At 46.7% G+C, this 27,398-nt stretch overlaps 1 protein-coding gene across 2 annotated transcripts in view; it reads left to right on the plus strand.

The window, feature by feature from the left end:
- The window catches only part of LOC117513752 (carcinoembryonic antigen-related cell adhesion molecule 5-like), a 55,809-nt gene that overhangs the window by 10,803 nt on the left and 17,608 nt on the right, over positions 1-27,398 (plus strand). For both annotated transcript variants that reach the window (XM_034173985.1, XM_034173987.1), the window contains exons 3-5: positions 11,706-11,987; positions 12,087-12,347; positions 23,892-24,167. In XM_034173985.1, coding sequence (XP_034029876.1) covers positions 11,706-11,987; positions 12,087-12,347; positions 23,892-24,167 — 819 coding nt within the window. The remainder of the gene's footprint in view (positions 1-11,705; positions 11,988-12,086; positions 12,348-23,891; positions 24,168-27,398) is intronic.

The raw sequence follows: 27,398 nt of genomic DNA on the forward strand, positions 1-27,398 counted from the left end.
GACGACGACTGCGCCTTACTCTCTGGACAGATAAGTGGTTACACAAGAGTTGCACAAGTGTGTGATTCGGAGGTGGAGGTTCCCCCTCCTAACGGTGTACAGACCGAGGACCACTGAGTGTACAGACTTACACTCATTCATCTTGTTTCTGCTTTTTGCCAGCAGTACCAGGGTCGACAGCCGAAGACAGAGGTCACCTGGGGATTCGGGACTTGGCGGCTCCGGTGTTCTTCAGGCCGTTGGTGGTGGAAGCCGTGTGGGACGCGGCCTCTCTCTCATCGGGGTCTCCTATCTTCGAGCCTGCCCACACGTCACCTGGTGTTAATTGACTTTGCAGATTTTGTGTGTTTAGTTGTGTATTGTCACAACATTAAATTGTTACCTTTTGGCTTACTCATTGTCCGTTCATTTGCGCCCCCTGTTGTGGGTCCGTGCTACGACACCTTCCCAACAGCTCTAGTCTGATGAGACAAAGATTGAAATCTGGTGTGAATGCCAGGTGTCATGTTTGGAGGAAACCAGTCACCATCCCTACAATGAAGCATGGTGGTGGCAGCATCATGCTGTGGGGATGTTTTTCAGGGGCAGGAACTGGGAGACTAGTCAGGAATGACGGAAAGATAAATGCAGCAATATGCAGAGACATCCTGGATGAAAACCTGCTCCAGAGTAAATGGTGTAAATACTTATGTACATGTGATTTCTTAGTTTTTTAATTTATTTTTTAACACCCCCCCCCCCTTTCATGCTGTCATTATGGGGTGTTGTGAGTAGAATTTTGAGGAAAAAACTGAATTTACTTCATTTTTGAATAGGGCTGTAACATAACCAAACATGGAAAAAGTGAAGCACTGTGAATACTTTCTGGATGCACTGTATGCATAAACAGCAGCTAGATTCCTCTCTGCGACATAAAGTTGCATTAAGTCAGCCCTGTCGACCACCGTAGGAAAACTCCAAAATAAGGGCACTCAGCCTGGGACTTGTGAGTATCCCCACACTTGCCAGGTGCCTCTCACCCTGAACAGCTCCAGAGAAAGAGTGAGTCCATCCCCTTTCCAGAACTTGGGATCCATTGCCCATGCTGTGCATGGAGGTGAGCCCAACCATTTCTAGTTGGTATTGCTCCGCCTCCCACACAAGCTTTGGCTCCTTCCACAGCAGAGAGGTGACATTCCATGTTCCTGGAGTCAAGTACCATAACCAAGTTCATGTGGGTTTTTTCCTCTGTACACTGCCTGTAGAACCATGCAGCCCACCCTTCACTCTCTTCATGTGGGGTGGTGATGCCATATGGAGGTGACACCATGGTGCTTCTTCCTGCTGAACCTGAGTGAGCCCTATTGAGTGCACTGTAATGACGATCAATTTCATGGATCTGTCTTTTTAGTTACATCTTTAGTTACATCAGGGATGATCATCATTCTGTTTCAGCAAGTAAGTAAATTAAATGAAAATGCCGTATGACAATAATGCATGAAAATCTCTATAGACCATTGTATGGTGCTGAGTGTTGGGAAGGTGTCGTAACACGGACCCACAACAGGGGGCGCAAATGAACGGACAATGAGTAAGCCAAAAGGTAACAATTTAATGTTGTGATAATACACAACGAAATGTGTCGTAATTGTCACAGTCAATAAACACCAGGTGACGTGTGGGCAGGCTCGAAGATAGAAGACGCCCGACGAGAGAGAAGCCGCGTCCCACACGGCCTCCACCACCAACGGTCTGAAGAACACCGGAGCCGCCAAGTCCCGAGTCCCCAGGTGGCCTCTGTCTTCGGCTGTCGACCCTTGTACTGCTGGCAGAAAACAGAAAGATGATGTGTGAGTGTGAGTCCGCACACTCAGTAATTTACAGTCCAGACACCGTTAGGAGGGAGCACCTCCACCTCCAAATCACACACACTCGTGCAGCTCCTGATCAACCACTTATCTGGGATGGGGTGCGAGGTGAAGCCGTCACTGTCACACCAAACGCCAATCCTCCAGACAAGGCAACACTTCAGGAAAATGGCTGCAACAGAAGTTCAGTTGGTTACACAATGTGTCAGTCAGCAGAGAAATTACCTTGGTACTGGTAGTCGTTTTCTCGGCGGGGAGGTGGAGTTGCAGTCCGGCTTATATAGTGGTGTAGATGAGTGACAGCTGGAGTAATGAGTGACAGCTGTCACTTCCTCTGGATCTGGCGCCCTCTCATGCTTGGAGCCCGCACTCCAAGCAGGGCGCCCTCTGGTGGTAGTGGGCCAGCAGTACCTCCTCTTCAGCGGCCCACACAACACTGAGATCATTAACATCATCTAAAGAGTAAAATTTTAAAATATATAATAGTTTATGTAAATCCGATGTTACAACTCCAATTCCAATTAAGTTGGGAGGTTGTGTAAAATGTAAATAAAAACAATACAATGATTTGCAAATCCTCTTCAACCTATATTCAAGATATTTAATGTTCAAACTGATGAATTTGATTGTTTTTGTGCAAATATTTGCTCACTTTGAAATGTATGCCTGTAACACATTTCAAAAAAGCTGGGACAGTGGTATGTTTACCACTGTGTTACATCACCTTTCCTTCTAACAACACTCAATAAGCGTTTGGGAACTGAGGACACTAATTGTTGAAGCTTTGTAGGTGGAATTCTTTCCCATTTTTGCTTGATGTACAACTTCAGTTGTTCAACAGTCGGGGGTCTCTGTTGTCGTATTTTGCACTTCATAATGTGCCACACATTTTCAATGGGCAGCAGATCTGGACTGCAGGCAGGCCAGTCTAGTACCCGCACTCTTTTACAATGAAGCTACGCTGTGCAGAATGTGGCTTGGCATTGTGTTGCTGAAATAAGCAGGGACTTATATTTTTCCCTGAAAAAGACGTTGCTTGGATGGCAGCATGTGTTGCTCCAAAACCTGGATGTACCTTTCAGTATTGATGGTGCCATCACAGATGTGTAAGTTGCCCATGCCATGGGCACTAACACACCTCCATACCATCACAGATGCTGGCTTTTGAACTTTGCGCTGGTAACAATCTGGATGGTCTTTTTCATCTTTTGTCCAGAGGATACGATGTCCATGATTTCCAAAAACAATTGGAAATGTGGACTCATCAGACCACAGCACACTTTTACACTTTGCATCTGTCGGGCCCAGAGAAGGCGGCAGCGTTTCTGAATGTTGTTGATGTATGGCTTTCGCTTTGCATGGTAGAGGTTTAACTTCCACTAGTAGATGTACTGTGTCAACTGACAGTGGTTTTCTGAAGTGTTCCTGAGCCCACGCGGTAAGATCCTTTAAACAATGATGTTGGTTTTTAATGCAGTGCCGCCTGAGGGATCGAAGGTTGGTTTTCGGCCTTGTTGCTTACGTGTAGAAAGTTCTCCAGATTCTCTGAATCTTCTGATTATATTATGGACTGGAGATGATGGAATCCCTAAATTCCATGCAATTGAACATTGAGAAACATTGTTCTTAAACTGTTGGACTGTTTTTTCATGCAGTTGTTCACAAAGTGGCAATGCTCGCCCCATGTTTGCTTGTGAATGGCTGAGCCTTTTGGGGATGCTCCTTTTATACCCAGTCAAGACACTCACCTGTTTCCAATTAACCTGTTCACCTGTGGAATGTTCCAAACAGGTGTTCTTTGAGCATTCATCAACTTTCCCAGTCTTTTGTTGCCCCTGTCCCAGCTTTTTTGAAATGTGTTGCAGGTATCCATTTCAAAATGAGAAAATATTTGCACAAAAACAAAAAGGTTTAACAGTTTGAATATTACATATCTTGTCTTTGTGGTGTATTCAATTGAATATAGGTTGAAGAGGATTTGCAAATCATTTTCTGTTTTTATTTACATTTCACACAACGTCCCAACTTCATTGGAATTGGGGTTGTACATTACATGTATTTTAATAATAAAAATAGTAATATACAATAACGCTTATTGATTTATGTTGTTTTGTACAAATTATTTTATTATTATGTTTTATATAAATTACTGTATCTTATTGTGAAAGAACTGAAAACTGAATCCAGAGAAATAGTGCAAAAGCTTCAGCATTTTTGTCCAAATATCTGTTTATGATTTATTTTATTTATTTATGTTATTGTCCAGTGTAAAATCCTTCCGATGTGTCTTCCAGTGACTTCACTGTACTGCTCAAACTTTTCCCTTCATCTGACAAAGAAAAACCTGTTTTAAAGAGCCCTGGGCTGGAGTTAAATCAGCTCTGTTCTTTGCAGCTCCAGTTGCTAAAAAGCTAAACACTAAGTAAATGTTGTCTGAGCAATGCTATTACATCCTCCGTTTGCACACATATACAGTGTAAAACCTGATAAGTCCAAACCAAAAAGTAAAAAAAATAATTATTTTAAACCCATCCATCCATCCATCCATTTTCTTCCACTTTATCCGGACTCGGGTCGCGGGGGCAGCGCCTTACTTTAAACCAATAAATTAAAACAAATAACTCAAGCAACATGTCATGACTGCGTGTGGCATGGCACAGAAAGTGGAAGGACACACAATGCAGACTCGCAGGCTGAGGCGTGCAGGTAAAAATGGGCTTTATCAAGAAGCAGGCAATGGTCCAGTACACAAAAGGCAGTCAGTGGGGCGGCAGTACATACAAGCGAGAGGCAGTTTCGTAGTTCAGTACACAAGTAGGGGTCAGGTTCACGGCGTGGCGGAGATCGAGTAAAACAAGCAAGGTCAAAAAACGAGGCAAATAGACTATGACAAAGAAGGCGAGGATGTGACACACGATCGACAAACTAGCAGGGAAGTGAGGGACTGTGAGAGCTTAAATACAAAGGGAGTAATCAGGGCGTGATGTAAAACAGGTGTGGGGAAGGTTCTGGAAGGGGAGTGGCCAGACAAGACAGGTGGGTGTGACAGACAAAACAACTCAGTGCCAGTGCCACACCCACAACCAACAGAGACAAAAAGAACTGAACACCACAAACTGATGTGCTCATGTGACAAGACCCAGAAAATAAAAGGCAGAGACTTAACTAAGGAATGTGGACATAATAGAATAAGAAATACAACATATGATCAAAAATAAACAGATAAGTGTAATACTAACAATTTAGTGGTGAACGGAACAGATGACTACAGAATAAAAGGTGATACAATAACTGATAAAGTGGAAAACAGACTAATGACTAACTAGAAAATAGATGATTAACGGAGAATGAAATACACAACCAAAGGATCGTAACCAGGAGAAAACACTGAAGATAAACAATGACCAAGACCAGAGACTAAAGCATAATACACTAAATGTGATAAAACTAAACTGAGACCTAAGTAACTAAAGGAACCACGAGTGAAAGAATACAAATACATAACAATGAGCAATAAAGAAAAACAAACTACAAATTGGACAAGAACAAAGACAAAACTAAATAAATGGCAACCAGGTGATACAAAGAAAATAAATGAAACAAAACTAATCATAAACAGAGCATAACAAGATGAGAAAACACAAGACAGAGATGAACAGAACCCACAGACAGAAGAATCAAAACCAGAAGTGAGGCAAAATGATGAAACCATGACCAGGGCCCTGAATGGGCCAAATCCTGACACAACAATGCTGCGTTTTGATTAAGTTAAAAGATTTTACTTGGTTAGTGTAAAAAAAAAAAAAAAAATCAACATGAATAATAATTTGAATAATGAGTCATCTTATTGAGTATTATTTGGCATAAATAGAGTAAATAACTAAATTTAGCTATTTATTCGCAAATTAATTAGTAATAGCACAGTTCACTGTGTGAAACTTAATATTTTGACATATATTCCACTCATGCTTAATATTCTATCATCTTATTTAAAATAGTAACTGTGTTCTGAATCAGCTAGGACTTGGAGCAGTTTGGAGTTTAGTACCTTTCTCAAGGACATTTGGCCACGTAGGAGCACTGAGGATTGAGTCACCAGTTTTCCAGCACAAGAACAACCTGTTCAACCACCTACACCATTCGTAAACAATTCCCAGTCTCTACAAAATGCTAAATGATATATATATATATATATATATATATATATATATATATATATATATATATATATATATATATATATATATATATATATATATATAAAATCTAATTTTAGTGTGAACCCAAATGCATGACACAAACTGAGGCAAAGAAAGTAAATGTTTTAATGAAATTACACACGAGAGAGTGCACACAAGTATCCTCCCATCTGAGCATCGCCAACATACGGTGCATCTGGAAATTATTCACAGGTCTTCACTTTTTCCACTTTCATTATGTTAGAGCATTAATCCAAAATTTGTCCAAAATCCAAAATCTCAAAATTCTACTCACAACACCCCATAATAACAACATGAAAAAAGTTTTTTTGAAATTTTTGCAAATTTATTAAAGAGAAAAATCTAACAGTTCACCTGTACATAAGTATTCACACCCTTTGCTAAATACTTTCTTGATGCACATTTGGCAGCAATTACAGTCACAAGGCTTCTTGAATATGATGACACAAGCTTGTCGCACCTATCTTTGGGTATTATTGCCCATTCCTCTTTGCAGCACCTCTCAAGCTCCATCAGTTTGGATGGGGAGCATTGGTGCTCATTTTCAGATCTCTTCAGAGATGTTCAATCGGATTCAGGTCTGGGTTCTGGCTGTGCCACTCAAGGACATTCACAGAGTTTTCCTGAAGATACTCCTTAGATATCTTGGCTGTGTGCTTAGGGTCATTGTCCTGTTGAAAGATGAACCTTCACACCAGTGTGAGGTCGAGAGCACACTGGAGGAGGTTTTCATCCAGGATGTCTCTGTACATTGCTGCATTCATCTTTCCCTCAATCCTGACTAGTCTCCCAGTTCCTGCCACTGAAAAACATCCCCACGGCATGATGCTGCCACCACTATGTTTCACTGTAGGGATGGTGCCTGGTTTCTGCCAAACATGATGCCTGGCATTCAGGCCAAAGAGTTAAATCTCTGTCTCATCAAGCCAGAGAATTTTCTCATGATCTGAGAGTCATTCAGGTGCTTTTTGGCAAACTCCAAGTGGCTTTTACTAAGGAGTGGCTTCCAGCTGGCCACTCTACCAATCAGACCTGATTGGTGGATTGTTGCAGAAATGGTTAACCTTCTGAAAGGTTTTCCTCGAACACTGACAGAGTGACCATTGGGTTTTTGGTCATCTCCCTGACTAAGGCCATTCTCCCCGATCGCTCAGTTTAGATGAGTGGCCAGCTCTAGGAAGAGTCTTGGTGGATCCGAACTTCTATTTAGGGATGATTTCAATTTATTTTCAATTCAGTTTCAATTTATTTTCATTTATATAGTGCCAAATCACAACAAAGCTGCCTCAAGAAGCTTCACACAAGTAAGGTTTGACCTTACCAATCCCGAGAGCAAGCACACAGGTGACAGTGGGAAGGAAAACCTTCCTCTGATGATTTAAGGAGGAAACTCAAGCAGACCAGACTCAAAGGGGTGACCCTGCTTGGGCCATGCTACCGACACAATGACAATACAAATACGAGGTCTGTTAGAAAACTATCCGACCTTTTTATTATTTAAAAACAACTATATGGATTTGAATCATGTGCGCTTACATCAGCAAAGCTTGAACCTTCGTGCGCATGCGTGAGTTTTTCACGCCTGTCGGTTGCGTCATTCGCCTGTGGACAGGCTTTGAGTGAGCACTGGTGCAGCCCCCTCATCAGATTTTCATTGTCAGGAAAATGGCTGAGCGATTGGAGCAGCGCTGAATCAAATTTTTCCAGAAACTGTGAGAGACAGCCAGGTGGAAACCATTCAGAAGATTCAGACAGCTTTCAGGGACGATTCTATGGGCATCACACAGATTAAGGAGTGTTACAACCGGTTTAAAGATGGCACACAATGGCGGAGGGTGCGCCGCGCTCCAAGCGGCGATCGACAGGCTGAAATGACCAGATCATTTCCAAACTGAACGCTGTGTTGATCCGGGACGTCGTCTGACTACTACAGAAATGGCAGGAGAGGTGGACATACCAGTTTTTCGCCACATTCCACTGTTACAGGAGTTTTTGTCATGGAAAGAGGAGCGGAGGAATTCGCCACAGAGCCGCTAATGGCGCGGGACAAAGGCACCTCCGTGTTTGTCTCACAGGACATGTTGTAACATGTTCAGCTTTTGCACCATTCAGAAGATTCAGACGGCTTTCGATGGCTTTTCAGTCGTGTGACTATCCGAGAAATTGTGGACGAGCTGGACATGCCACAACATGTCCTGTGAGGCTTCATCACGGCGTTGCTTTTTGTCCCACGCCATGAGCGGCTCCGTCCCGATGCGCAAATTCCTCTGCACGTCTTTTCATGACAAAAACTCCTGTAACAGTGGAATGTGCCAAAAAAGTGGTATGTCCCCCTCTTCTGCCATTTCTCTAGTAGTCAGACGACGTCCCGGATCAACACAGCGTTCGGTTTGGAAATGATCTGGTCATTTCAGCCTGTCGATCGGAGCACGGCGCACCCTCCGCTATTGTGCGCCATCTTTAAACCGGTAGTAACACTTCTTAAGCTGTGTGATCCCCATAGAATCATCCCTGAAAGCCTTCTGAATCTTCCGAATGGTTTCCATCTGGCTGTCTCTCACAGTTTCTGGAAAAATTTGATGCAGCAAATCTCCAAATCGTTCAGACATTTTCCTCACAATAAAAATCCGACAAGGAGGGTGGACCACTGCTCACTCAAAGCGTGCTCACAGGCGAATGACGCAACCGACAGGCGTGAAAAAACTCACGCATGCGCACAAAGGTTCAAGCTTGGCTGATGCAAGCGCACATGATTCAAATCCATATAGTTTTTGCAAAAAATAAAAAGGTCGGACAGTTTTCTAACAGACCTCGTATACAGGAAATTTGGGGAGTCCATGCTGGTGTACAGGACAGGAGGCCTGCAAAAGAAGACACCCACTCCAACTTATGGATGGAGTCACACCTCAAACAGAGAGAAAAAAAAACAGAATCAGGTGGCAGAAAGATAACAAATAATGTATAATTTGTCAGCATTAAGCAAAAAGAAAAACAGAAGAAATACTAAGGTGATTGCCGGCCACTAGCCCTAAGCTTCACTAAAAGACCCAGAATTTAGATAAAGTTGAGGCCGTGGCGCCTCCCAAGGGAGGTGTTCCAGGCACATCCATCTGGGAGGAGACCCGGGGAAGACCCAGGACTAGGTGGAGAGATTATATCTCCACACTGGCCTGGGAATGCCTCGGGATCCCCCAGTCAGAGGTGGTCAATGTGGCATGGGAAAGGGAAGTCTGGGGTCCCCTGCTGGAGCTGTTGCCCCCACGACCCGAACCCAGAAAAGCGGTTGAAGATGAGTGAGATGAGTGAGTGAGAAAGCATAGTACCATACTATGCCAGTATGCTAGCCAATATGAAAGGGAAAATAAATGTGTCTTCAGTCTGGACTTGAAAGTCTCTTCAGAATCTGACTGTTTTATTGATGCAGGGAGATCATTCCACAAAACAGTTGTATGATAAGAAAGCTCTGTGTCCCATGGACTTTTTATTCACCCTAGGCACACAAAGTATTCCTGAGAATGCAGAGCCTGAGCCGGTACATAGGGTTTAATTAGGTCAGTTATTAGGGAGGTGCTAGTCCGTGAATAATTTTATAGGTAAATAGCAGAATCTTAAAATCAGATCTCACGGGGACAGGAAGCCAGTGAAGCGATGCCAAAATGGGTGTAATGTGGTCAAACTTTCTGCTTCCTCTCAAAAGTCTGGCAGCAGCAGTTTGAATGAATTGGAGACCCCTAATGCTGGACTGCAGTAAACCAGAAAATAGAACATTGCAGTAGTCCAATCTAGAAGAAACAAATGCATGAACAAGGCAATGAAAGGTAATCCCAAAACACCACAATATGTGCCCAAGGGGTGCTATATAAAGAGAGAAAAGCAAGGCGCCTAAGAGGGACCCCTGTGGAATCCCAAATTTTATGTCAATAAGGTTAGAGGTAGTGGTGTTGTACAAAACACAGTGAAAATGACTGGCCAGGTATGATGTCAACCATTCAAGGGCATTCCCAGTAATCCTAAAGTGATTCTCCAGCCTATTGAGTAGAATATGGTGATCCACAGTATCAAATGCAGCACTAAGATCTAACAGCACTAGAACTGTAGTGGTGTCCGAATCCATTGTAAGTTGAAGATCGTTCACTACTTTAGTGAGAGCTGTCTCTGTGGAATGATGTTTTCTAAAAGCAGACTGCAGCGGCTCAAAAAGATTATTCTCAGTAAGGTGGTCCACAAACTGCTGTGAAACAAGCTTTTCCAGAATTTTAGAGCAAAATTATAGATCTGATATTGGCTTATAGTTTTTTCCAATATACTAGGGTCAAGATTAGATTTCTTAAGTAATTGTTTTGAAACATTTAGGAACAGATCTAGAAGTTAATGAAAGATTAATAAGTTCCAGCATAGTTGGCCCAAGAGTGGGCCACAGGATGATGGAAGCCACTGTGCTCACTGGGACCTTCAAAGCAGCAGAAATGTTTCTCTATCCTTCCCCAGATTTGTGCTGAGACAATCCTGTCTCTGAGTTCTACAGATAATTCCTTTGACTTCATGTTTACTTTGTGCTCTGACATGCATTGTCATCTGTGGGACCTTATATGTAGACAGGTGTGTGCCTTTCCAAATCATGTCCAATCAACTGAATTTACTCCAACTAAGACGTGGACTCCAACTAAGATGTAGAAACATATAAGGATTATTAGTGGAAACAGGATGCACCTGAGCTCAATTTTGAGCTTCATAGCAAAGGCTGCAAATACTGATTTCTGCGTTTTTTTATTTTTAATAAATTTGTAAAGTCTCAAAAAAATACTTTTTTATATTATATTTTTATATTATGGGGTATTGTGTGAGGAAAAAATTTACTTTTATCTATTTTGGATTAAGCCTGTAACATAACAAAACATGAAAAAAGTGAAGCGCTGTGAATGTTTCCTGGATGCACTGTATGATTACCTTTTAGAAGTAGGATCGGACAGGTGGAGACTTTTGAAGATATGCTACACAGAACAGGGGAGACTGCAGGCTCTAATGAGTGATGGTCAAATGGGGAGGAGACAGAAGGGGAAGCAGGAACTCTGGCAAACATGGAAATTGGAGGTGATGACCTACCATTGTACTAGGAACACTAAGAAGATGCTCACTGGATTTCATTGCCATTTCTGTGAGAAGTAAGCATTGGGTCAAGGAAAACTTAATTCAGTTTTGAGCTCTTCCATAACTGTTTTTATTACATTTTTAAAATGTCTCCTAGTGATTTATGTGTTAGTTGTAATTGGTGATACAATGCACCAACTTACACTTAAACAGATTTGCAGAGGGGTTTGGAGGGTTGTGGAAGTGTTGACCTATTGAGAGCCCACTAGCATTTTTGTTAGGTTTACTTCTTGCTTTTCTGCAACACATGTAGTTGAGTAAGCAGAACATCATATTGACTGCTGTGACATAATAAACATTGCAAATCTACTGTGGTCTTATGTACATGTGGGTCAAAGGAAGTTGCTAACATGTAGTTTGAGAAGGTGTTGGTATAAATCATAGAAGGTGGGTGTCTACCTCTGTCCAGTACTGAGTGACACTGCTTGTACTTCACTCTTATCTTACTTCCTGGAAATCTGACAAAACCTTGTGCTGTCACTCTTTGCAGTTCCTATTTCAAATGTGACCCTGAGTACAAATGAAGTTAACCTGATAGAGTTCAATGACACAGCCATTCTCACATGCTCTGTGTCCAATGGCACATCCCTCATATTTGTTTGGCTGAATGGAAGTTCTGTGGTCAACGCCCGTGGAGATGTTCACATCAGTAATCAAAATTCGATACTCACTATACCCAGAGTGACACAATATGATCAGGGACCTTTCCGGTGCAATGTGTCCAATGGGGTGAGCAAGGAACAAAGTCAGCCTCTTCGCCTGAACATCAGCTGTAAGTTTTGACAAAAGCACAATTATTAGAGTGGATTCCAAGAGAGATTTCTTATGCAGTTCAAACTTTAGAGACTAAAACACCTTATTGTCTTCTCAGATGGCCCAAATAACGGAGTGATGACCAGACCCATGGGGAATGCCTACAGAACAGGGAGCACAATCACACTGTCGTGCTCAGCAGAGTCCAGCCCTCCTGCGCTGATCCAGTGGCTCTTTAACAGTTCCAGCCTTAATTATAGTGAACCACAGCTTCAACTGAGAGATGTTACAAAGAACCAGTCAGGAAAATATGAATGCCTGTTTTACAATCCAGTCACATTCAGATACAGCAGTGCAAGTGCAATGATCAGGATTTTGGGTAAGGACTGATTTTACCTAGAGGTCATTTACAGCATATAGTTAATTATTGACAAAATTTTTGCAAATTAATTTATAACATACTAGATTTAAAAACAAATAATGAATATGCAAAGAATCACTCATGCGTCAGCTATAATTTGAGGGTAAGTACATTTATTGAGTGAACATACAATTTTCTTTAAGGGACATATTTTTAAGGAACCAAATGAAATACAACTAACTGTTGCGCAGTTTTATAGCTCAGTGTATGATTTCTTCAGTCTTTCACTAACAGGTCAGCTGGAAGTTATTTAAAGTGACAATAACATGTGGAGTTCAGTAAAATAATAGTTAGCAGAAACAGTATGACAACTTCCCCGCAACCCGATCCTGGCTAAGCGGTTAAAGATGAGTGAGTGAGTATGACACCTTATGGTAAATATGTCTAGATTTATTTGATCAGATCAAGATCTCATTACCCTGCATGCCAGGGAAGGGATAAAGGCAGGGTGTTGTTGTCACTGGTGTGCGTATGTGTGTGTGCGCGCGAGTGCATGCACATATATTTGTGAACAAGATAATCAAACGGCTGGATGGATTTCCTTTGAACTTGGTGAGAATATAACTGGGATTGATATCTATGGTTATTTACCTCTCGATATCGATCACTGCACATCCAAAATTTATTCCTCACTGTACATCTAAAAACTAAGCTTGCCCCTCTGGTACAAACTACCATGAAGTTGATGGGGAGACATAAATACCAGCCTCTTCAGTCAAGATATGTCTGTTCTCACGTAATGACTGATCCATCACGTCCTCGACACGGAATATCAGCCTTCACCCTCTGGCAGACAATACAGAGTCCCCGACTACAAACTGCAGTGTTTACAAAAACTAATTTGTTCCTACCTCTATTAGACTTTTAAAGAAAGCTGTTTGTCATCCATTCTGTTAATGATGTTCATGAACAGGGTTTCAAGGTTCAGTCAGGCATCTGAGGGTTAGTTTGCTGACCCCAGAGTTGCATCTCTGCTTTTTGCAGATGATGTGGTTCTGTTGACATGATCGGCAGTGACATCCGATGCACACTGAGAAATGTCAACTGGAATTGTCAACTGGACCAAACTTGGCTCATTCAGCATGGCGCTCCTGCAATTGTTGGTCTACTTTGGTGGACAGAGCTACCATCTCATGAAAATCATCAAGAATGTCCAGTGGGGCAAGGTGATTATGACCTCTAGGAAAGTGTCTCTAAGCGCTGCCATGTTCCAACCATTGCTGGAAGCTTGAATCTCCAAGCAAGTGGCATCACCCAGGACCCAGCATTCCCACTGCTTCAGAGCTGGAGGTCCTCCAGCCACTTTTCTGCTGGGTGTGCCACACTTGAATACCATCTTCATGGCCGTGGAAAACGTCTTAGCTGTCCTCCAGCATGGGTAACTAGCGGAAATATAAACGCAACACTTTTGGTTTTGCTCCCATTTTGTATGAGATGAACTCAAAGATCTAAAACTTTTTCCACATACACAATATCACCATTTCCCTCAAATATTGTTCACAAACCAGTCTAAATCTGTGATAGTGAGCACTTCTCCTTTGCTGAGATAATCCATCCCACCTCACAGGTGTGCCATATCAAGATGCTGATTAGACACCATGATTAGTGCACAGATGTGCCTTAGACTGCCCACAATAAAAGGCCACTCTGAAAGGTGCAGTTTTATCACACAGCACAATGCCACAGATGTCGCAAGATTTGAGGGCGCGTGCAGTTGGCATGCTGACAGCAGGAATGTCAACCAGAGCTGTTGCTCGTGTATTGAATGTTCATTTCTCTACCATAAGCCGTCTCCAAAGGTGTTTCAGAGAATTTGGCAGTACATCCAACCAGCCTCACAACCGCAGACCACGTGTAACCACACCAGCCCAGGACCTCCACATCCAGCATGTTCACCTCCAAGATCGTCTGAGACCAGCCACTCAGACAGCTGCTGAAACAATTGGTTTGCATAACCAAAGAATTTCTGCACAAACTGTCAGAAACCGTCTCAGGGAAGCTCATCTGCATGCTCGTCGTCCTCATCAGGGTCTCGACCTGACTCCAGTTCGTCATCGTAACCGACTTGAGTGGGCAAATGCTCACATTTGCTGGCGTTTGACACGTTGGAGAGGTGTTCTCTTCACGGATGAATCCCGGTTCACACTGTTCAGGGCAGATGGCAGACAGCGTGTGTGGCGTCGTGTGGGTGAGCGGTTTTCTGATGTCAATGTTGTGGATCGAGTGGCCCATGGTGGCGATGGGGTTATGGTATGGGCAGGTGTCTGTTATGGACGAAGAACACAGGTGCATTTTATTGATGGCATTTTGAATGCACAGATATACCGTGACGAGATCCTGAGGCCCATTGTTGTGCCATACATCCAAGAACATCACCTCATGTTGCAGCAGGATAATGCACGGCCCCATGTTGCAAGGATCTGTACACAATTCTTGGAAGCTGAAAATGTCCCAGTTCTTGCATGGCCGGCATACTCACCGGACATGTCACCCATTGAGCATGTTTGGGATGCTCTGGACCGACGTATACGACAGCGTGTACCAGTTCCTGCCAATATCCAGCAACTTCGCACAGCCATTGAAGAGGAGTGGACCAACATTCCACAGGCCACAATTGACAACCTGATCAACTCTGTGCGAAGGAGATGTGTTGCACTGCATGAGGCAAATGGTGGTCACACCAGATACTGACTGGTATCCCCCCCAATAAAACAAAACTGCACCTTTCAGAGTGGCCTTTTATTGTGGGCAGTCTAAGGCACACCTGTGCACTAATCATGGTGTCTAATCAGCATCTTGATATGGCACACCTGTGAGGTGGGATGGATTATCTCAGCAAAGGAGAAGTGCTCACTATCACAGATTTAGACTGGTTTGTGAACAATATTTGAGGGAAATGGTGATATTGTGTATGTGGAAAAAGTTTTAGATCTTTGAGTTCATCTCATACAAAATGGGAGCAAAACCAAAAGTGTTGCGTTTATATTTTTGTTGAGTGTATGTGCTTGATTGACAGTTCAATAATGTGCTCTTCCAGTGAGCTGGGGGATGATGAAAGCAACTCAAGAAGTCTTGGACATTTACAAAATTGGCTAAAGACTGACTATTGTGGCACACAAGAAGAGGACGGACTTGCATGTCAGTGAATCTCTGCCCTATCACTCTAAGGATGAGTCATGGATCACAGCAAGGTTCCAGTTGGGAATTTCGCAGAGCAGCTACCACAACCTCAGCCAAAGAGGCAGGCTGGGAGTCTGCAGATGGAGGAGACTCCAGCATGGCCTGCTGGTTAATCTGCTGATCAATAAGCAGCTTAACTTGCTCAATGAGTGCTCCTGGTTGGGCTAAAACACAAGAAGATGATCAGAACAGAAGACAGTCAACATAACAGGCAGTAGACTCATAAAGGGGCAGGGAAAACTTGAGGAAAAATATGACAGCAAAACGTCGGCAACAAATGAGCAAGATGTTCTGGACTTAAATACACAGAGAGGTGAAATCAGTCAGACTGGAACCTGCTGTGAGTGGGAACAGGTAGAAAGTTACTGAAACAAACAGAAAAGGAATGTTAAAATAAAAGCACTAGAAATGAAAATGAACACACCGACCATGTGTGACCATGACAGAGGGAAGCCAACAAACAACTGTTGGGAAAGTGTAGTGACACGGACCCACAACAGGGGGCGTAAATGAATGGACAATGGAAGGAGTCAAATTATAACACTTTACTGTTGTGAATGACACAACCAAACACAACAGATTACAGAATGTGCACAAGTCAATCAATAAAGGTGCCGTGTGGGCAGGCTCGACGATAGGAGACGCCCATCTGGAAACGAACCGGAACCACACGATTTCCACTGCCACCGAACCCGAGGAATACTGGAGCCGCCAAGTCCCGAAGTCCCCAGGTGGCCACCGTCACGGCGTGTCGGATCTGGTACTGCTGGCAGAAAGCAAAGACAGTCAAGGGTGGGTGTGTGAACACCCAGTAACAATCCTGGTGGAAATTCCACCTCCACCTCTCACTCAAACACTGCTGAGTACTGTAGATTCCTCAGGGGAAAAGAGTGCCTTCAGCGCTCTCACAGCTTTCACCAACGGAGGAACTGGTACTCCTGCAAACACTCACAATATACAAATATTGCAATTACAGAACGGCTGAGGATATTACCTCTTGTAGAAGATGATATCTCGGCAATGTGGTGGAGGTGTCTTCCTGCTTTTATTCCAGATGTGGATGAGATGATCAGTGACAGCTGTCATGGATGATGGGTGACAGCTGTCACCACGGCTTGTTCCTGAGGCGGCAGCGCCCTCTCGTGCCTGAAGCCCGCACTTCAGGCAGGGCGCCCTCTGGTGGTGGGCCAGCAGTACCTCCTCTTCTGGCGGCCCACACAACAGGACCCCCCCCTCAACGGGCGCCTCCTGGCGCCCGACCAGGCTTGTTCGGGTGGCGATGATAGAAATCGGCCAGGAGGGCCGGGTCCAGGATGAAGCTCCCCTTCACCCAGGAACGTTCTTCGGGTCCATACCCCTCCCAGTCCACCAAATACTGAAAGCCCCGGCCCATTCGACGGACGTCCAAGAGCCGGCGTACTGTCCAAGCCGGCTCCCCGTTGATAATACGGGCAGGAGGCGGCGCCGGACCGGGTGCACAGAGGGGTGAGGTGTGATGCGGTTTGATTCTGGAGACATGGAAGACCGGATGGATCCGCAGTGAGGCCGGAAGTTGGAGCCTCACTGCGGTAGGACTGAGGACCTTGAGGATGGTGAAGGGTCCAATGAAGCGGTCTTTCAGTTTGGGAGACTCGACCTGTAGTGGAATGTCCTTGGTGGAAAGCCATACCTCCTGCCCGGGCTGGTATGCGGGGGCCGGGGACCGTCGACGGTCTGCATGGGCTTTAGCCCTCGTCCGGGCCCTCAACAAGGCCGAACGGGCGGTGCGCCACACCCGACGGCATCTCCGCAGGTGGGCCTGGACCGAGGGCACACCGACCTCTCCCTCCACCAAAGGAAACAAAGGGGGTTGGTACCCCAGACACACCTCGAACGGGGAGAGGCCGGTGGCAGAGGACACTTGGCTGTTATGAGCGTATTCGATCCAGGCCAGATGTTCACTCCAAGCCGTCGGGTGTGTGGAGGTCATGCACCTAAGGGCCTGCTCCAACTCTTGGTTGGCCCGTTCGGCCTGTCCGTTAGTCTGTGGGTGATACCCAGACGAGAGGCTTACGGTGGCCCCCAGTTCCCAGCAGAAACTTCTCCACACCTGCGAGGAGAACTGGGGACCACGATCCGAAACGATGTCTGTAGGTATCCCATGCAGCCGGACGACATGGTGGAGCAGGAGATCCGCCGTCTCCTGGGCCGACGGGAGCTTCGGGAGGGCCACGAAGTGGGCCGCCTTGGAGAATCGGTCCACTATCGTGAGAATGGTGGTGTGTCCCCGGGACGGCGGGAGGCCCGTGACAAAATCCAGACCGATGTGGGACCAGGGGCGGTGAGGCACAGGAAGTGGCTGTAGGAGTCCCTGTGCCTTCTGGTGGTCCGCCTTGCCCCTGGCGCAGGTGGTGCAGGCCTGGATGTAAGCCCGGACATCAGTCTCCAGGGACGCCCACCAGAAGCGCTGCCGGACCACTGCCACGGTCCTACGCACCCCTGGGTGGCAGGAGAGCTTGGACCCGTGACAGAAGTCCAGAACGGCAGCTCTGGCCTCTGGTGGGATGTACAATCTGTTTTTCGGTCCTGTTCCGGGATCCGGGCTCCGTGCCAGGGCCTCCCGGATGGTCTTCTCCACGTCCCAGGTTAGGGTAGCCACGATAGTGGACTCCGGTAGGATGGGTTCCGGTGGATCCGACAGCTCGGTCTTGACTTCCCGTTCGTGCACCCGGGACAGGGCATCCGATCTTTGGTTCTTGGTCCCGGGGCGGTAGGTGATCCGGAAGTCAAAACGGCCGAAAAACAGTGACCAGCGGGCTTGCCTGGGGTTCAGTCGCTTGGCGGTCCTGATATACTCCAGGTTCCGGTGGTCAGTAAAAACCGTGAAAGGCACTGACACTCCCTCCAGCAGGTGTCTCCACTCCTCAAGAGCCTCTTTCACCGCAAGGAGCTCTCGATTGCCCACGTCATAGTTCCGCTCTGCTGGGGTCAACCTGCGGGAAAAATAGGCACACGGGTGAAGAACCTTATCGGTCTCTCCGCTCTGGGATAGCATGGCTCCTATCCCTGAGTCAGAGGCATCCACTTCAACCACAAACTGGCGACTAGGATCGGGCTGCACCAAGACAGGTGCAGTCGAGAAGCGCTGTTTCAACTCCCTGAACGCGGCATCGCACCGATCCGACCAGGTGAAGGGAACTTTTGGTGAGGTCAGGGCTGTCAGGGGGCTAACTACCTGACTATACCCCTTAATGAACCTCCTGTAAAAATTGGCGAAGCCGAGGAACTGTTGCAGCTTCCTACGGCTAGTAGGTTGGGGCCAGTCTCTCACCGCTGCGACCTTGGCCGGATCCGGGGCGACGGAGTTGGAGGAGATGATAAACCCCAGGAAGGACAAAGAAGTGCGGTGAAACTCACACTTCTCGCCCTTCACAAACAGCCGGTTCTCCAACAACCGCTGCAGGACCTGACGTACATGCCGGACATGGGTCTCAGGGTCCGGAGAAAAGATGAGTATATCATCCAGGTATACGAAGACGAATCGGTGCAGGACGTCCCGCAAGACGTCATTAACCAAAGCTTGGAACGTCGCGGGGGCGTTAGTGAGGCCGAACGGCATGACCAGGTACTCAAAATGACCTAACGGGGTGTTGAATGCCGTCTTCCATTCGTCTCCCTTCCGGATCCGAACTAGGTGGTATGCGTTCCTAAGATCCAACTTTGTGAAGATTTTGGCTCCATGCAGGGGGATGAACACCGAATCCAACAAAGGCAACGGGTATCGGTTGCGAACCGTGATCTCGTTCAGCCCCCGGTAATCAATGCACGGACGAAGACTGCCATCTTTTTTGCCCACAAAAAAGAAACCTGCTCCCATCGGAGAGGTGGAGTTACGGATCAGCCCGGCAGCTAAGGAGTCCCGGATGTAGGTTTCCATTGATTCGCGCTCAGGTCGGGAGAGGTTGTACAGCCTGCTGGACGGGAACTCCACGCCTGGCAACAAATCGATGGCACAATCGTACGGACGATGCGGGGGAAGAGTGAGTGCCCGATCCTTGCTAAAAACGTCAGCAAGATCGTGGTACTCAACCGGCACCGCCGACAGATTGGGGGGAACTTTGACCTGCTCCTTAGCCTGGGAACCGGGAGGAACCGAGGATCCCAAACACACCCGATGGCAGGTCTCGCTCCACTGTACCACCACCCCGGACGGCCAATCAATCCGGGGATTGTGTTTCAACATCCAGGGGAACCCCAGAATCACACGGGAGGTAGAAGGAGTCACAAAAAACTCAATCTCCTCCCTACCAGAGTTACTGGTGGTGTCCTGTGTGTGATTAAAGGGAGTAGGGTGCCATCTAGTGCTTGCACCTGCAATGGTGTAGGTAGCGCCACCAGAGGGAGCCCTACCTCCCTGGCCCATCTGCTGTCTATCAGATTCCCTTCTGACCCTGTGTCTACCAGTGCTGGGGCCTGAAGGGTTAAATCCCCACTAAGGATTGTAACTGGGAGCCGTGTGGCAATATGTGTGTGTCCCACGTGAATTTCTTGGCCCACCCTAAGCCCAGTTTCTAGGGGCGGGCGTTGGTGTTTAACTGTTCGGGGCAGTTGCTCAATTGATGCTCCGTTGAGCCACAAACAAAACACGCCCCGCGGGGAAGACTCCTCTGTCTATTAGGTGGTCTAAATGTGGCCCTGCTCGTGTCCATAGCTTCGTCAGCAGGGGGAGCTGTCACCCCACGGGACGTAGAGGCCAGGGAGCGTGGGAAGGGCGGACCTTTCTCGGACCCCGAAGGAAGAGGGACGACGCGCGCCCGGCCACGCCCTTCGTCTCGTTCCCGACGGCGTTCCTCCAACCGATTGTCTAACCGTATAACGAGATCAATAAGCCCATCTAATTCCCGCGGTTCATCCTTGGCCACCAGGTGCTCCTTCAGGACTGACGACAGTCCGTTTACGAAGGCGGCGCGGAGCGCAGCGTTATTCCAGCCGGACCTCGCAGCCGCGATGCGGAAGTCGACTGCATAAGCGGCTGCGCTTCGGCGTCCCTGTCTCATTGACAGCAGCACAGTTGAAGCGGTCTCTCCCCTGTTAGGGTGATCAAACACAGTTCTGAACTCCCTCACAAACCCAGTGTACGTGTGAAGGAGCCATGAATTTTGCTCCCAAAGCGCCGTAGCCCAAGCGCGTGCCTCTCCCCGAAGCAGAGTGATCACATAAGCTATTTTGCTTGCGTCTGACGCGTACATCACGGGACATTGTGCGAAGATGAGCGAACACTGCATGAGAAAGTCCGCGCACATCTCCACACAACCTCCGTATGGCTCAGAAGGGCTTATGTATGCTTCAGGGGATGGTGGGAGGGGTTGTTGAACCACCACTGGAACATTTATATCCTGCACAGGATCGGCAGGAGGAGGGGCTGCAGCAGCGCCCTGAGCGCTCGCCGCCACTTGCGCGGAGAGAGCCTCCACCCTGCAGTTCAGGAGGATGTTTTGCTCGGCTATTTGATCCATCCGAGCCGTAAAGGCGGTGAGAATATGCTGTAGCTCACCAATCACGCCTCCTGCAGACGCCTGCGCTCCCTGCTCTCCCATTGGTCGTTCAACAGCCTGGTGACGCCCCTCGGAGTCCATGACGCTGGCCGAGATATCCTGTTGGGAAAGTGTAGTGACACGGACCCACAACAGGGGGCGTAAATGAATGGACAATGGAAGGAGTCAAATTATAACACTTTACTGTTGTGAATGACACAACCAAACACAGCAGATTACAGAATGTGCACAAGTCAATCAATAAAGGTGCCGTGTGGGCAGGCTCGACGATAGGAGACGCCCGTCTGGAAATGAACCGGAACCACATGATTTCCACTGCCACCGAACCCGAGGAATACTGGAGCCGCCAAGTCCCGAAGTCCCCAGGTGGCCACCGTCACGGCGTGTCGGATCTGGTACTGCTGGCAGAAAGCAAAGACAGTCAAGGGTGGGTGTGTGAACACCCAGTAACAATCCTGGTGGGAATTCCACCTCCACCTCTCACTCAAACACTGCTGAGTACTGTAGATTCCTCAGGGGGAAAGAGTGCCTTCAGCGCTCTCACAGCTTTCACCAACGGAGGAACTGGTACTCCTGCAAACACTCACAATATACAAATATTGCAATTACAGAACGGCTGAGGATATTACCTCTTGTAGAAGATGATATCTCGGCAATGTGGTGGAGGTGTCTTCCTGCTTTTATTCCAGATGTGGATGAGATGATCAGTGACAGCTGTCATGGATGATGGGTGACAGCTGTCACCACGGCTTGTTCCTGAGGCGGCAGCGCCGTCTCGTGCCTGAAGCCCGCACTTCAGGCAGGACGCCCTCTGGTGGTGGGCCAGCAGTACCTCCTCTTCTGGCGGCCCACACAACAACAACTTCAAAATAATAATAATAATAATGCATTTTATTTATTGGTGCCTTTCCCGGCACTCAAGCACACTGCACAAGACGAAAAAAAAGATGTGTTTTGAGTTAGATTTGAAAAGTGGGAGAAAGTTTCTATTTCTGAAGACAGGCAATGAGTTCCACAACTGGGGAGCAGAGCAGCTGAATGCTCTGCAGCCCATAGTGGTGATGGGGGGGGGGCGCAGTCAAGTGAATGGAGGAGGAAGATCTGAGGGTGTGAGAAGAAGTGACCACTGGGGTTATGTGGTGGATGGAGGTGGTTCTGGTGATGATACCAGCAACTGAATTCTTAACCAACTGACGCTTATGGAGGTATTTATGAGGGAGACCAAAGAGGGGGAATTACAGTAGTCCAGACAAGAAGTAGCAAAGCTGTGATCAAGGGGAGTGAGGGAGGGGCAGATGCAGTTAATATTACGTAGGTGGAAGTGTGCAGACCGGGTGATATTATTGATGTGGGACTGGAAACATGGAGTACTGACAAGGATGACACACAGACTCTTAATCTGTGGGGGAGGGGGAGACAGAGAAGTTGTCAATAACCAAGGTTGGGTAGGATTACTTTGAAAGAATACATGTGGATTACATGTATGTATGTACATACATTTGGATTACTTATAATCTGATTACTTTTGGATTACATTTCAAAGTAATCCTACTCAACCTTGTCAATAACTAAAGCAAAACTGTTTGTTTTGGATAGCGTTAGTTTTGTGACAATAACACTGTTTAATTTGAGAAAATTTGAGGAGAACCAAGATTTTATTTCTGCTAGGCAGTCAGTAAGGAACGAGGGTGGGAGAGTGGCACTGGGTTTGCTGAAGAGGTAGAGCTGAGTGTCACTAGCAGTAGATGTTGATGCTGTATTTGCCAAAAAATATTGCCAAGGGGGAGGAGGTAAAGGATGAAGAGAAGTAGCCCCAGGACAGAGCCCTGGGGAACACCTAAATTGACAGTGGAATGCTGGGATGTGACAGTTTTGAGCCGGGTGAACTGAGTGCAGCCTGAGAGATAAGATATAAACCAGTCTAATGAAGTGTGGGTAATGATACATTTCAGTGGCTGTGGAGAGAGGAATTGGAAAATGTTTGTCTGTTGTGTCACTAAAAACAACTTTGTGGCAGTAAGACAGATAAATACAACTAAAAATGTCATATTATTATTGGTGTTGTTGTTGTTGTTGTTGGCTCCTTTGATGGCCTTCAGCAAATTAAGAATAATGTGCGCTGGAAATTGCTATACCTTGATAATGTTTTCCTCTGCCATAACAATGAAATCATTATGGGCCATGTTTGTTCTGAAGAGCAATTATGACAGACCATTGTCTCTTTTCGTCCACATCCTATTTGTTCTGCACAGCAATTATTGCAGCCAAATAGCAACTTGTGTCAACAAGGGCAGATTGGATTAGATATTTTTTTGTTTAGTTTTTTTTCAACAATCAAGAAACCTAGTTGGATGATCCAATACAGCACATACCAATCGGCAAACTATTTGACTGATAAGTACTAACTTGACTGACTGATAAGTACTAACTTGACTGACTGATAAGGTCTAACTTTACCAACCTCTAGAGCAAGCACACAGGCGACAGTGGTAAGGAAAAACTCCCTCTGATGAATGAAGGAAGAAACATCAAGCAGACCAGACTCAAAGGGGCGACCCTCTGCTTGGGCCATGCTACCAACACAATTGACAAATTAAACAAGGAAAGCAAGGAAAACTAAAAGAACAAAAGTTTTGTCAATGTCCAGATATGGCCCTTGCTATTGCACAGAGATGTGCTTATTATTCAATTGCGTCTTTCTGAAATTAGGTGACTGTCAAATTCTGTCAATTTCCACTGTAGATGTTCTTCCAGCAGATGTTTTATTGATTTTCTTGCCTCTCCACAGATCCTATAACATCAGTCATGGTGAAACAAACAGGTGGCATTCCAGAGGTTAATGCCTCCACCACCCTACACTGTAAGGTGACTGGATCTGTAGACAACATTTTGTGGTTGAAAAATGGAATTGTTATTTCCCATGATAACAGAACAATACTTGATATGAACAACAAGACAATCACGATTGAAGCACTTCAGCCGTCAGACAGCGGGGATTATCAATGTCAGGCTATTAATCCTGTGAGCAACATGACCAGCAGCCCCTACACAGTCCACATCATCTGTAAGTATTCTTTCTGTTTATCTGTCATTAGCTAACTATGCTAGCTCACTAGCTCTGCCAAGCTTAACTCATTCAAGGATTCAAGCATTCAAAGGAATTTTATTGTCGTATGCACAGAAGAACATGTTCCCTGCACAATGAAATGTGTCTACTGCATTTAACCCATCCTAATTGCCAGTAGGAGCAGAAATCGCCATTAGGCACCTGGGGACCAGCTCCAGATGTACATCCCTGCCTTGGTCAACAGCAGGGCTGAGCAAACTGACACCGACCCATAACAAACAACACACACACAACACATAGGCCGGCCTGGTACATAAACATATATTGAAAAGCAAAACACGAGGGAAAAGGAGAAAAAAAAAACCCTCATAGCCGCTGCGTTACACAGCAGCAATGAGGAAAAAAAATCCCCATCAGCACAGAAAAACAATAATCACACAGACAAAAACAAGGACGCAGGACGACAACCGAGATTTGAAAAGGTCCAATTTATCAGAACACTCCGGAGGCAGCCTGTTTGGCGCTGTCAACGGCCTTGTCTGACAATCCTGGAGGGGGAGGGGCACAGCCCTGAGCAGTCCTGAGCAGTCCACATAGTCAACGTCAGGGCTGGAGAAGCTGAGGGGAAGGGGGAAGACCAGGGAGCAAGGCTTAAGTGTTGATCTTCTGAGGAGGTTTTATCACAGCGACCTTGAAGTGCAGCTGTGTTTGGGGAAGCCAAATGAATAACCAGATTAGCAGACGCCTGAAAGATTCCACAGTTCTGAGAACAGAGTGGCTCTCAATGCGTCTGAATGTAGAATGTGGTCTTCACAGATGATCAAAGCGGGTTTCCAGGGCTGCGATTCTGCTCGAGATGTTTTCCAACGTGCGGTTAACACCCGCCGACTGCGCAGCCACTGCCTTCCCAATTGAATCAATCATGTAGGGCAGCCTGGAAGGACCAATCAAAGCTGCTTCCACTTTCTTAATTTTCCAGTAAACCAGCGCAGTGCCCGCTCCACACAGCAGAAAGCCGGTCACCACCAAGCCGAATATGTACACATCTTCGACGTCCTCCACAGAAAGCATGTAAAGGAACATGACCTGCCATCTCCTCCATGAGTCCATCACGTAACCCATCACATGCGTCCCGGCAGGACAGGTCGGGTCCTCCGCCCCCGAATGTCTTGTAGAAAAAATAGTGTCAATTGCGTTCAGAGACCACTTTAACAGATCCATTTTTGTCATTTTCTAGAAGAGCAAAGCTGCAGCCTCACAGACAACACGCCACAGAAGCAGGAAAGATAAGGAGGGAGGGAGAAGAGAAAAGTGCGTCCGTCTCGGCCGAGTGCAAGCTGGCAAAAAAAAACTCATATATACTTTGAGCAAAAATATAAATGCAACACTTTGGTTTTTGTTTCCATTTTTCACAAGCTAAACTCAAAGATCTAAAATATTTTCTATATACACAAAAGACCTATTTCTCTCAAATATTGTTCACAAATCTGTCTAAATCTGTGTTAGTGAGCACACCCATATGCTGTGAATACTTTCCAGATACACTGTAATTCAATTTATTACATTTATATAGCGCCAAATCACAACAAAGCTGCCTCGAGGCACTTCACACAAGTAAGGTCTAACCTTACCAACCCCTCGAGCAAGCACACAGGTAACAGTGGTAAGGAAAAACTCCCTCTGATGATATTGAGGAAGAAACCTCAAGCAGACCAGACTCAAAGGGGTGACCCTCTGCTTGGGCCATTCTAACAGTTACAAGGTTTTTACAAAGTTTTACAGAGTTGAAGAAACATCCATCTATCCATCCATTTTCTTCCGCTTTATCCGGAGTCGGGTCGGGGAGGCAGCAGCTCAAGCAAAGCCGCCCAGACCTCCCGATCCACACACACCCCCCCCCCCCCCAGCTCCTCCGGGGGAACCCCAAGGCGTTCCCAAGCCAGCCGAGAGATGTAGTCCCTCCAGCGTGTCCTCGGTCTTCCCCGGAGCCTCCTCCCAATGGGACGTGCCCGGAACACCTCTCCAGCGAGGCGTCCAGGGGGCATCCGGAAAAGATGCCGGAGCCACCTCAACTGACTCCTTTCAATGTGGAGGAGCAGCGGCTCGACTCTGAGCTCCTCCCGAGTGACCGAGCTCCTCACCCTATCTCTAAGGGAGCGCCCAGCCACCCTGCGGAGGAAACTCATCTCGGCCGCTTGTACTCGCGATCTCGTTCTTTTGGTCATGAGCCAAATCTCATGACCATAGGTGAGGATCAGAACGTAGATTGATCAGTAAATCGAGAGCTTTGCCCCCCTACTCAGCTCTCTCTTCACCACGACGGTCCGATACAGCAACCGCATCACTGCAGATGATGCACTGATCCGTCTATCGAGCTCATGCTCCATCCGTCCCTCACTCGTGAACAAGACCCCGAGATACTTAAACTCCTCCACTTGAGGCAAGGACACTCCACCGACCTGAAGAGGGCAAAGCACCTTTTTCCGGTCGAGAACCATGGCCTCGGATTTGGAGGTGCTGATTTTCATCCTGGATGCTTCACACTCAGCTGCAAACCGCCCCAGTGCACGCTGAAGGTCCTGATTTGACGAAGCCAACAGAACCACATCGTCCGCAAACAGCAGAGACGAGATTCTGTGGTTCCCAAACCAGACCCTATTATACACCCTGGCTGCTCCTAGAAATTCTGTCCATAAAAATAATGAACAGAACCGGTGACAAAGGGCAGCCCTGGCAGAGGCCAACGTGCACTGGAAACAGGTTTGACTTACTACCGGCAATGCGAACCAAGCTCCTGCTGCAGTCGTACAGGGACCGGATAGCCCTTAGCAGAGGACCCCGGACCCCATACTCCCGGAGCACCCCCCCCCACAGGGTGCCCCGAGGGACACGGTTGAACGCCTTCTCCAGATCCCCAAAACACATGTGGACTGGTTGGGCGAACTCCCATGAACCCTCGAGCATACCGATGGAGCGTGTAGAGCTGGTCCAGTGTGCCGCGACCAGGACAAAAACCACACTGCTCCTCCTGAATCCGAGGTTTGACCATCGGTCGAATTCTCCTCTCCAGTACTCTGGAATAGACCTTACCGGGGAGGCTGAGGAGTGTGATCCCCCTATACTTGGAACACACCCTCCGGTCCCCCTTCTTAAACAGAGGGACCACCACCCCGGTCTGCCAATCCAGAGGCACTGTCCCCGATCGCCACGCGATGTTGCAGAGGCGTG

The sequence above is a fragment of the Thalassophryne amazonica genome, chromosome 7 (assembly GCF_902500255.1).
Source record: "Thalassophryne amazonica chromosome 7, fThaAma1.1, whole genome shotgun sequence".
Taxonomy (NCBI): domain Eukaryota; kingdom Metazoa; phylum Chordata; class Actinopteri; order Batrachoidiformes; family Batrachoididae; genus Thalassophryne; species Thalassophryne amazonica.